Source organism: Ochotona curzoniae, unplaced genomic scaffold (genome assembly GCF_017591425.1).
Source record: "Ochotona curzoniae isolate NIBS_2020 unplaced genomic scaffold, NIBS_Ocur_1.0 scaffold_2476, whole genome shotgun sequence".
Taxonomy (NCBI): Eukaryota; Metazoa; Chordata; class Mammalia; order Lagomorpha; family Ochotonidae; genus Ochotona; species Ochotona curzoniae.
Window position 1 is genome coordinate 568,704 of NW_024467095.1, and position 12,528 is coordinate 581,231.

General features: G+C 50.4%; 1 protein-coding gene across 1 annotated transcript in view; it reads right to left on the reverse strand.

Moving 5' to 3' along the window:
- Positions 1-537: 537 nt before the first annotated feature.
- The window catches only part of NRF1 (nuclear respiratory factor 1), an 81,617-nt gene continuing 69,626 nt past the window's right edge, over positions 538-12,528 (reverse strand). Inside the window, exon 11 of the mRNA XM_041002531.1 lies at positions 538-2,103. Within this exon, the coding sequence (XP_040858465.1) occupies positions 1,940-2,103 (164 nt within the window). The 3' untranslated portion in view covers positions 538-1,939. The remainder of the gene's footprint in view (positions 2,104-12,528) is intronic.

A 12,528-nucleotide genomic window follows, 5' to 3' on the forward strand; every position in this document is an offset into this window, starting at 1 on the left:
TCCCATCGCTGACAACGGGATGGAGCTGATGCGCTGAGTCCTCGGCCTCCTTTTCTGGGGCTTCACCGTGCCAAGGGCACAAGGTCAAAACTCACTCCTTTGGGGCAAACACCTTCGAACAAGCAGAGGAAGCCACGCCCAAAGGCGGCTCCTGGCCGGGAGGCTGGTACTCTCACAGAGATCAACAGTCCCACTTGCCGTTGCCACATTTTCAACTATTTATTGAATGAGGCAGTAGAGACAGAATGGAAGACGACACAGAATCCATGCTCTACTAGGTTTTTCCCCGTTTTCTTCTCGGCAAATTCTCAGACTACTGGAGGTTACTTTACCACAAAGGACTTGACCGCCCCAGGACAGCTTCACAATGATGATAAAAAGAATTTAAAAAAATAACCAACTGGAGAACTAGAACTGTTTATATGGAAACTGCCCCCCTCCCCCACCCTGTTACGTACAGAAAAGAACATACAAAGAACATTGGATAGTTTTATATAAAACAAGCAAATACAAGAATCTGAAACTCTTCTCAAAGGCTGAGCAAGACATGAAGATCTTTTAATGTCGCATTAAAAAAAACCCAACACATTAAATACACTGTCACACACGCGTGGGGACCCAGGAAGAGGGGAAAGGCCGTGCCTGCTCTAGGGGCAGACAGCCAGCTGGGGCACGGACACACGGTGGTCTTCGGGGGGGAACCCCAGGCTGGCAGCCTCCCGAGGTCCCCCAGCAACCGGGTTTGATCCAGGAAGGCAAGACACTGCTGCGGCGCCCTTGGGCCCACGCCCCACCACGAGGGCTGAACGCCCAGGAGCCGGCATCCCTTTCAGTTCCAGAGGCTTCTCCGCGCCTAGCTCCAGGGTCGCAGAACTGTTCCTGTGGGTGAGGCCAGCCACAAACTTGCCTCCAGCCCTTCCTTCTCTCCCCACCACACACACACACACACACACACACACACACACACACACACACACACACGCCACACGCCACACGCCTGCAGGCATACCTAATGCACACACACTCCTCAAATCCTTAATACTTCTGTCACCTTCAGTTCCCACACATGACCAGCTCAGGACTGACCCGACAACCAAAGCAACTCCGTAATGGTCAGGAGGTCGAGGAGGACTCCCAGCAAGGGGAGGAGACGGGAGAGCGAGGAGGATCCTCTTGGCCCGCCTGGGAAACCCCGGACACTCACCTGCTCGTGGCCAGGTCAGCACCTGGGCCAGCCCAACCAGCATCTAGCCCGCAGCCCGTGGGGGCCTCGGGCCTGTTTGAGTGCATTTTCTGGACCCTACTCCTTTCTGGAATCCCCTCCGCAGGTGAATGCCCCAGGGAGGGTTCTGGCGCCACTGGGAGGCAGCTTTGGTGAAGGGCATGGTCACTCCACCTGAGTTTCTCAGTAGCTCAGTGTTCGATCCCGGCATGAACAGAAACCAGGTGACTGTGCTGGCCGCGTACCCTATCACCCACTAAACTGGGCGAGTGATCATTTCCACAGCTCACCTTATTTCATACAGGGCACTCCATGCGGGCTCATACATATACATATACACGTATGTACATATATACTCTATACATATATGTAAATGTGTATGTCCATATGTACACATATACATATATTCACTCATACATACACACACGTAAGTATACACACATTTCTGCAGAAAGAAGTCCTGCCACAATTTGGCTTTTTGGGGGAACAGTGAAATTGACAATGCAGTTTCTTACTCCACTGATCCCAGAAAATCAAGAGTGGTACTTTAAAAAAACGCAATTCCAAAATCCGCTGCCTTCTTCCTTTTTAAAAAAAAGGTTAACAAAACTCTTCTTCCAAAGTCGAGAGACTTAATTCCATTTGATTGCACTGCTGCAAACATGTAAAAATTTTTTTGAAGTAGACTAGAAAACAACGCCATGATATGGCTGCGTGTCACTGTTCCAATGTCACTACTTCCACAGCCTGGCCATCCATGGTGACTGCGCTGTCCGATATCCTGGTGGTCACAGGGGCCATGGCCACCTGCACGGGTCCGTTGCCCTGGGCGAGGCTGGTCACCACAGTCTGGTACATGCTCACTGGGATCTGGACCAGGCCTGCGGAGACAAAGCAGAGCATCAGCGCGACGGGGTGCAGACTCCTGGGACTGGCCCAGCGTCTCGCTGCTGGCTGGGCACACAGCAACCTCTTTCCACACCCCACGTACAATGTTTCAAAAAGGCTATCAGGAAGGAGAGGTTTAGAGAAATTGTGGAAACCGGGCTCAAGGCAGGCCACCGCACCATGCTGTGCCTCTGTGCTTGCCGACACCGTTCAGAAGGACAGGCCCGGCAGGTGCGCTGGCCTCATGCCACAGGGCTCATCTGTGTGGCTCAGCCAGGTGCTGCCCCTGCGTCCTCTGCAGCCTGGGCTCCAGTTCTCACAGCTTCCCCTAGCCACATCCCGTCTACAGAGTCCAGCTTACGCCAGCAGCTAGGTCCGTTCATAATAACCAAGTGGTCTGTACTATACGCACATGATGGAACAGTATTCAGCTACAGAAAGTTTTGCTCTATCATTTGCAGCAAAACAGATCCTGAATGAAATAAACTGGACACAGAAAGACAAATACTGTGCGTTCTCCCTTACGTGCGGGAGCCGAAACTTACAAAGACATAGAAAAGACAGTTGTAAACTTCATTTTATGGTTTGTCAAACCAATGGTAGTATAGATTTAATGATCCAATATGACTTTAAAATTACCACATGAGTGAAATGGTCATTTTTCCATTCAATTATTGTTATAGCTATTGTCAATATTCCCACTTCTTAAAAATTTATTAAATATCTTACTGGTTGAAGTACCACCTTTTTTTTATTGCACTGTTAAAAAAATTTAAAAAGAAAGGAAAATGGACAGAAGGTGGAAGGAAAAAATAAGGGAGGGAAAGAATATCATCCTATTCTTAGAATTCTATTTACAGGCTCAACCATCTAATCTTCCCTTTGTCAGTTCCAGGATCCCATGTGGGCACCAGTCTGTGTTCCAGTTGCTCCACTTCCCTTCCAGCTCCCTGCCTGTGGCCCCAGAAAGCAGTCGAGGACGGCCTAAAGCCTTGGGACCTGCACCTGCCTGGGAGATCTGGGAGAGGTTTACTGTTTCCTGGCTTCAGATCGGCTCAGTCCCAGCTGTTGCGGCCACTTGGGGAGTGAACCAGCAGATGGAAGATCTTTCTTTCTTTCCTTCTCTCTGTAAATTTTCCTTTCCAATGACAATAAATGCATCTTTAAAAAGAAAACAGAATTATGTATGAACTATATTGAATGTATCAGAAACTGAAGCAGAAACCTCTTGGGGAAAACAGAAAGCAGAACAGCGAGGAAAGGCTAGATGGGAGATGGTGACAGCGGACGGAGTGGTCCACCCTTAGGGGGCGCTGGAGGCTGCAAGCCCCGGGGCACAGGCGCTCATGCCTCGGACTGACGTGCTGATCTGTAAGGGTGCCAAGACCAGGAGTGATACTGGCTGGGCGGGAGGGGCAGGGATGACAGAAGTGGCCTGCTGTCACCTCGCCTGAGCACACCCTCACAGCACGCCTGCACGCCCAGGCACTCCTTAGGGCTTCTGGCTTATGTTGTGGCTGCTCTACTTTGGATCCAGCTCCCTGCTAATGTGCTTAGGAAGCAGAAGAGGCTGGTCCCATGCTTAGCTCCTTAACCCATGTGGGGACGCAGACGAAGCTCTTGGTCCTGCCTCTGGCCTGGCACTGGCCACTTCAGCCAACCAGGAAGTGAATCACCGGATGGAACATTTATCTCTCATGTCTCTTCTCACTTTCTGTAAATTGACCTTTAAAACAAATCTTAAAAAAAAAAAAAAGGTACATGGTAGGGCCTGGTGTTGTGGAGTGCCAGTTGGAGACCGGGCTGCCCCACATCTGATCCAGCTCCCAGCTGAGGCACCTGAGGTGGCCTGAGTGCTTGGAGCCCTGCCCCCATCGGAGACTTGGCCGGACTCAGCCCTGGCTGTCACAGCTGTTTGGGGAGTAAATCAGTAAAAAAAAATATCTCTTCCTCTCCCTGTGTAACTCTTAAAAAAAAAAAAAGGTTGTTTTATATTACAGTGTATCAAGTTTTATAGAATAAATTTAGCCAGTTTATGGATAAGCATTTGATGATAAATGTTATAAATGTCCAAGTGGCTCTTGGCCAAAAAAAAAAAAGATTCTCTAGATCTGTCTAAATCTTTGAAACAATTCTTAAATGTTTGCAATCAGTATTTCAGTTGACACCTTCCTGTGCCCTGAAGTTAATTTTTTCATAACATGTTACTCCCCTAAGCTCCACCTGTAAAGTTTCAAGATGTTGAAAATGTTCCCAAAGCCCGTGACTAAGGGAAGTACCTTGGCCTGGTACTCAGGGCATCCCCAAGTCTGCCCTGGCCCATTTTTCTAGTCTCACTCGTGACTCCCTGTGCTCTTGGCACCCCAGACTATTCTCAGTTCCCCAGAAGACTGGTCCTATTCCTTGTCTCACCTTTGCTCAAGTTTTCATTACATGGCATTAAAAAAAAAAAAAAAAGCTTTTTAAAATTATTTTTATTGGAAGGTCAGACCTACAGAGAGAAGGAGAGACAGAAAGATCTTCCATCCACTGGTTTACTCTCCAAGTGGCCCCAATGGCCACAGCTGAAGCCAGGAGCTTCTGGGTCTCCCAGGCGGGTGCAGGGTCCCAAGGCTTTGGACCATCCTCTTCTGCTGCTTTCCCAGGCCACAAGCAGGAAGCTGGATGGGAAGTGGAGTAGCCAGGATATGAACTGGCACATATATGGGACCCCAGCACATTCAAGGTGAGGATTTTAGCCACTAGGCTATTGCAGTGCCCTCCACCACTCCATTCATCTTCAGAGCTGACTGGGCAGGCTGAACCACCCCAGCTCCCGTCCAAGGCCTCTGTACTCTCAGTAGGACCGGGTCAGCAGTGCTGGGAACCACCTAAGGCATAGATACAGGCCTTCCCACTTGACTGAAGTCTTCTTCGAGGCCATGCCTGACCTGGGTTTGTCTCAGTTCCCAATAGGATGAAGCTGAAGGTGCCATGGGCTGCCATCAGCACGTCCCAGCGGGCTAGGCACTAGGCATGGGCCCAGCTAGTATGAAGAGATACGGTCTCAGGCCAGTCTGTCCCCACCAGCATTACGTTGATATTTTTCTCTGATGAAAAACAGGTAAAACTAACTAACTAAACAAACAAATGAAAAGAATGAAAACAAACAAAAGATAAAGAAAAAAATCAGGCAAAACTAATGAACAAATTGTGGCAAAGCCAGAAGCAACAAGCCGTCTCATTCACTGCTCCTCCCTCTGGGCTTGATGCAGTTTGCAAACCTCCAAACGCGAGTCCCAAGCCACACCTGTGACATCCACAGCGACGGCGGAGAGCAGAGGGAGCCCTTTGGAGCGCAGCCGCCTGGATCAAGGCTGGGGTACACAGAACCAAACTAAACCTCTTCCACTCTGGCTCATGGCATGTCTGGGTTTCCTGGACTATGGGTCCATGCCCAGCACTGTGCCATGGAGGATGTGCCTCTGAAGAGAATGAAGAAGGCTTCAGATGTCAAAATACACATTGGCTGACCAGGTGATCTCCAAGCAAACTGATTTATACAATGCTTCAGTGGTTCCCAAAGGTTCATGGAGTGTAACTCCTTCGCCGGTCTTGCATGCTCCCCGTTGGCTCCTGTTGCTTAGCTGAGCCTGCCAGCCCACTGTCCCCACTCACTCCACCGCGCTGCAGGCAGCTGACCGGTGGCCTGGGCTTCTCCAAGCACACACTTTCACGTTTGCGTCCACTGCTGCTTCTGCCTTGAACAGCTTTCTCTTACTCCTCCCACAGGCAGTTCTGGTCTCTCCCTTGCCCTCTCTTAGGAACTCTCTTTCCACATCCAATAGCAGTTTGGAAAGCCCCTCCCCGCCCCCATAGAGACTGGGTCCTTCCATGACCACTGTTACATATCTCGCCCCCCAAGGAGACAATTCTTAAGGAAGAGACTTAGTCTCCACCTTTGAGTCCCCAACAAGTTAGGAAGTACTCAGTAAATTCTCAAAGTTCCATGGGATGAGTGAGTGGTGCCCAGCCTGCCAGGGAGTGTTTTCTTGGCTTCCCTGTTAGGATGCCTGCAGCCTGCATTGGAGTGCCTGGCTTGGGCACCTAGCTCACACTTCAGCTTCTTACTTTTGTAAGCCATGGGAGTTGGGCCCAAGCCTCCACCGTGGGAGACTGGAATGAGTTCCCAGCTCTGGCCTTGCCCTAGGCTCCGCAGGCATCTGCGGGAGCGAGCCAGCCGACAGGAGACATCGCTCTATATGCTGAAGTCACTTGATGACCTCAAACATGCCGAGTCCCAATTCCATTCTTAACTACATAGTTTGTCTTTCTCTACCTTAAATGAGTGTATTGCCATTTCATTTCCGGGGCATGCATTCTGAAATGGATTAGATTGAATCACCCCAGAGGCTCTGACCTAGCAGCCTTTATATTCTTGGCGAGAGTGGGGGAGGGTCCGGAGGCGTGGAAACCCAGGCTGCACGAAGTCGGGCTGGCTGCCCTTGGAGGAGAGGTGATTAAACGCGAGGCACAGTAATCAGGCTGGGATTGTCTGCATCTGCTCAGCCTGCCTCTGATTAGCCCTAATCTAGAGGCGCCCGGTAATCCAAGCCTGTGTTCTGGGTCACTGGCTAAGCAACAGAGCCCCCCACCTTCTCTGTGAAGGGCGTGGGGTTCGCCTTATTGGTTTTTAGAGAGCCCCCATAGCAGTGCTAGCAGCTGCACAGCTCTTTTCAAGCGCTCTCAGCTTACTGCCTGCTGCTGGCTTTCCAAGGCCTGGGAAGCAGCAGGGCAGGCCTACAGATTGCAATATTTCAAAGCTATGAGAAACTGAATCTTTGCAATTTTGCAAATCCAATCCTGTTTGTCTCTATAGCGATCATTTCTTGTTTTTTTTTTTTTAAATTTGAAAAAGGGAGAGAACAGAGGAGAAACAATGAAAGAGGAGCAGCATCTTCCGTCTGCTGGTTTGTTCCCCAAATCCCCAAAAAGTTGGGAAGCTGGAGCCAGAAACTTAAAACCATGCCTCCCACAGAGCTGGGATCCCAATCCAGGAACTCCGATATGTGATCTAAACACTAGGCCAAACACCCATTCCCTTTGCTTTAAACTGAGAAGCAAGCAGAAACACTTATCTGGGAAAAAAAAAGTGCCACAGGGCTTAAACTGCGGCCTGCAACGGCAGCAGTGTGTCTGAACACTGCTCAAGGCCTGGCTGCTCCACTTCCGATGCAGTTCCCTGCTAATGCACCTGGGAAAGCAGCGGAAGCTGGAGCCACAGAGCAGACCTGGAGAGGATTCAGGGGTCTGGTTCTGCCCTGCCCCAGCAACTGAGGCCCTTGGGAAGTAGGTCCATTGTAGAGATGCAGATCTACACTTCAAACAAAACAAACAGCAGCAAAGGGACGTGTTCAGATTAGGGACACAAATGTTCCTGCCTTTCCGTCCCATGCTGGGCTGGGAGAGAACCCCTGGGAGACTAGGACAGACAGCAAGGCCTCTGCTTCCCCGCCTGCCTTCATTAGAGCTGTCTTTAGCACTCAGCCCCTCCTAGGAATTTAGCAGGTACCTAACTCTTGTAAAACAGTAACACTTAAAAGCTATGGGAGGTGCAGCATGGGAAAAGGTACAGTTCCTTCCCAGGTAATGAGCGGCAGGGGTCCAGGGTCGGGGCGCCCAGAAGGGTCTATGCCAGTCTGTGCTTCTCTGGGTATTTCCCGCGAGCAGTGCCATTCCGAGAGCTGGCTTGCTGCATTTCTTCTCTTTTGCTGTTGTCTCGTATGGAGGTGTCTGCATTTGATGAAGCAGTACGCCTGTGGCCTATGCCTCAGTTTCATGTTTTATTATTATGTTAAATGTAGATGTAATTTCTTACATATGCAACATATAGACATAAGTGCATGGTTTCCTGGTCAGAAGATTTTTAAAATTTTAAAATGTCATAGGCACTATAATGGGGGACTCTTAAGTACTCCCCACACCCCAATTCAGGACTCAAAATAATCCACCTCTAGGACTGGGGTGTCCTAGTGAAAGCACTGGAAGCAGCAAGGGAGCGCCCTCTGAGCCTCTCAATCCTGTGGCCTGGGTGCTAGATTCTGCCATCTGCTCACGAGCCATAAACAAGGCCACGAGGCTGGACGGTGCTCTGTCTGATGGTGGCTCCAGGGAGCGCTGTGGTAGACCATGGGCGCCAATGAGAGCAACGTTCAAGGTCAGGGTCACAGCCTTGCATGCTGTGGATTTATTGTTGGTGAGCTAAGCTCCATCACTTACCTCTCCTGGGGTAGTGAGCCTCACTGCTTGTCTGCTGGTGTGCGTGTGTGTGTGTGCGTGTGTGTGTGTGCGTGCGCGTGTGTGTGCGTGCGTGTGTGTGTGCGTGCGTGTGTGTGTGTGTGTAGCATTTGCTTATTTACTTGGGGGAATTAGTCTTTCCCTCAAGTAACTTCCTTAAGTACCCTAAGATACGATGAGTATGTCTGGATAGTATATTTAGTTAATCTCGAAATGCTACTTGGCAAAATCATGTCATACTAACAGATCTACTTTTGGTGGCTTTCCGCAGTCAGAAAAATAAAGTTAGCAGTAACAACTGAGCTGGCTTACACAAACGTTCCTACCCACAGCCTGTTCGCCCCTTTAGTCACCCCGTCCCCTTGGGATGCCCTGCACACCACACCATATACACCTGCTCCAGCAGAAGCTTCCACTTCGAATCAGACCCTAATTTCATCATGTCCTGCCTTTCTAATAATTCCCATATCTTCTCCTGAGAAGGGAGAGGTCTGTCAGACGGACTGGCCCCGGGCTCCTCTCCACCCTGAAGGAGGACCGTGCGCGCGGACACAGCAGGTGCTCAGGAGTCAGGTCTGCCGAGTTTACGGTGATCATGGGATCGTGCTCCGGGTGATGCTCAAACTTGACTTCCTCACCTCCAGACTGAAGTCAGACACGTTCTTTCCCAACTATCTTACAATGTTCTGGCTAAAGGCTGCACAGTAGCTTGGGTGCATTTGCTTTGAGGACGGAAAGGGCAGTTTCCGCTGTTTAAGGCTTCTCGCTTGGGAAGACCTACACATGAGTGCTGGTTCTGCCGCGTAACAGCTTGGGACCCTGTGTAAAATGGGATTACTAACTGTGCACTAATGACAAGGCGTGCTGTCACAGGTTCAGTCTGGCACAGCACACAGTAGGTCCACGGCAGACACTGGCTGCTTCTGAAGGATGACTGGTCTGGTGCAGCCTTGTGGGGAGCACAGATGTCAAACTGACGCTTTCAGAAACCAGCAAGCAGAGCAGAGGCGGCACAGACCCTCAGCAGTGCTTTGCTCCTGCCAGGGAGCACACCGGTCGCCGCAGGCCTCCCAAGATGTCCAGATTAGAGATAAAAGCCGTGAAATCAGGGCAGATGGACGAGCAGGCAGGGCAGGCAGCCCTCTCGTGCGGCCCAGCTAAGACAAAATGGTTGCTAACCCTGGCATCAGTGAAGAAACATCCCAGGCTTAACTGGCAGACAGCAGTGACAGTGCTAGAGAAACGGGCAGGACGGGACGGCCTGACGTCTTTATCTGATACGTCTCTAAGCTTCAGAAGCTAACAGAACAGGCATGGGCCAACCAGATGGCACGGGCTGTGGGTCCTGTAGCCTGCCTCCCTCAGCCTGTGACAAGACAGAGCAGAGCAGTCACCTGCAAAGAATGGGCCTTTCATGGGCCTCACAAGCCAGCAAGCTTTGGGAATTGCTGTTTGCTGTAACTCAATCTCAGCCTAAATGCCTTCCAAGTTGGTCATGGAAATATCTCTACTTGCAAGAAAAACATGGATGCAAGAACACCAGGGAGCTAAACAAACAGCCATCACAACGGGTGGTGGAAGAGAAATAATTCTTGAAACCCAAAGGACACTCACTGTGTGACGCCTGGCCTTCCAAGGTCTGCGGACATGAGAGCCGACGCCAGAGCACACTGCCTGAAGCAGGGAGCCAGAAGACCGCTTGGGAACAGGAAATGACGCCACACTGCATCTCTGCAGTCATTCCTGAATTTGCAGACTCACTAAGGGTATCTACAGCTGTTTCCAGGCAAAAGGGAAATTCTTCTTTTTTTTTTTTCTGTTGCAGACAAAGTTTATTTGTGAAGGGACCAGGTGAGCAGGGAAGGGGGCAGGGAGGGGAAAGCCTCTCTGGAGAGAAAGCCGGGAAGGAGAGAGACACCAAAAAAAGGGAAATTGTTTGAACATCTCTCCTTTCCATCAGTGGCTGCCGTCTGAGCAACACACTATCCCGTGAGGAAGAACGGCACGGCACGTAGTGGCACAGGAGACAGAGAGAGGGAAATAGTTACAGCAGCCGGGCACAGCCAGCCAGGGGCAGACGGGAGGATGGGCAGAGGACAAACCGGAAGGTGGTGAACACACACACAGCACGCCACAGCTGACCGAAAGAGATGCAGGTAGCCCTCTGACAGTGAAACAAGGAGAGAAAGCTCATTTCTTCCATAGTAGCTCACTTCCGGAACATTCACCTTCCTCTTCAGTGTTTCCCAAATCCAAGGCTTTTGAGCGCATCTCGGGGATTTATGGATTAAAATCTGCTTACATCTGGCAAGTGCTGCACGTTTTCGTGAGGCTGATAGCAGCCCCGCGGGCGCAGTTCTCAGCACCCAGGGCTTTTCCTCCCTTCTAGACCTTCTCTAGACTTAGAGAAACTGTGCAGCAGTAATGTTCCAGAGAGCGGCTAGCATATGGGCAACTCGGAAGGCCAGTTGTTTTTAAGCAAAGGGGAATGCAGATCACAGAAACCTCAGGAGACAAGGGGCTGGCTGTGAGAGTCCACGGCGGCCAAGGGCAGACAGGAGCAGCTAAGGTAGGAGTGGAGATGTATTCAATTTTTCTGTTGTCATTATCATTAATTTAAAGATTTATTTTATTTATTTGAAAGGCAGGGCTTCAGAGAGAGAGTAAGAAAGGAAGAGACAGAAATGGATTTTCCATCCGTGGGTCTATTAAAAAAAGTAGTGATGACCAGGGCTGGGGCAGGCCAAAGCAGGGACTTAAAAACTCCATCCAGAGAATCCACCATGGGGGGGGGGGAGCGGGTTTTGGGGAGGGGAGGGGAGAATCCAAGTGCCTGTAAAACTGTGTCTCATGATGCAATGTAATAAAAAAAAAAAAAAAGTAAAAAAAAAAAAAAAGTAAAATGTAGATAAGTGAAAAAAAAAAAAAAAAACTCCATCCAGGGTCTGGCAGGGTAGCCTAGCAGCTAGAGTCCTCATTTTGCATGCGCTGGGATACCACATGAGCACCGGTTTGTGTCCCAGGGGCCCTGCTTCCCATCCAGCTCCCTGTTTGTGGCCTGGGAAAGCAGTCGAGGACGGCCCAAAGCCATGGGACCCTGCACCCGCCTGGGAGACCCAGAAGTAGTTCCAGGCTCCTGGATTCAGATTGGCTCAGCTCAGGCCGTTGCGGCCACTTGGGGAGTGAACCAGCAGATGGAAGATATTTCTCTCTCTCTCTCCTTCTCTGTTTATATATCTGCCTTTCCAATAAAAATAAATAAATCTTAAAAACAAAAACAAAAACTTCATCCAGTGGGCCAGAGCAATGGCTCAACTAGCTAAACCTCAACATCCCACACAGATGCCAGTTGGTGTTCCCGCTGCTCCACTTGCCATCCAGCTCCCTGCTTGTTGCCTGGGAAAGCAGTCGAGGACGGCCCAAAACCTTGGGACCCTGCACCTGGGAGACCCGGGAGGAAGCTCCTGACTCCTGGCTTCAGATTGGCTCAGTTCAGCTGTTGCAGCCACTTGGGAAGTGAATCAGCAGATGGAAGATCTTCCTCTTGGTCTCTTCTCACTGTATATCTAACTTTTCAATAAAAAAAAATGCTTTAGAAAAAAAAAAAACCATAGCTGAACGACAGGGGGTCCAGGTCATTTCCAACAAGCCTTCCTCCCCACAGTGGATACAGTGTAGCTTGCTGTAGCCTTACCTTCCTAATGAATGTCTTCTTAAGCTAATATGGAAACTAATTGCTATTCCCTAAGTAGGCAGCAGCTGGACAGGAGGCTGCTCCAGCTTGCTTAGAGAAACTGACCCTGGATTTAAAATGTGTCACAAGTAATCTGCGTGACAGACAATCTGCGTGCGACGCCGTTCAGGGCTGCCCTGAGGTTGGTAGGGGTGTCCGCAGGAGGGACGCTCTGGAGGAAGGGACATCCTCCCCGTGCTCGACACCTCCTGGAGGCAGGCAGGTGGAGGAAGCAGGCTTATTCACTGTCCTGGACAGGTGCTAGCAGCACGTCAGGGGTCCACCCCCAGCACTCCTGGCCCCGAGTGCTCATAGGTCCTCTTGCTAGCCAGACATGTTGTAACCGAACTCTCAATCCAGCAGCAGAGCTGGGAAGTGGGAGGCAGGCTGGGAGAGAACCGCCTATTGG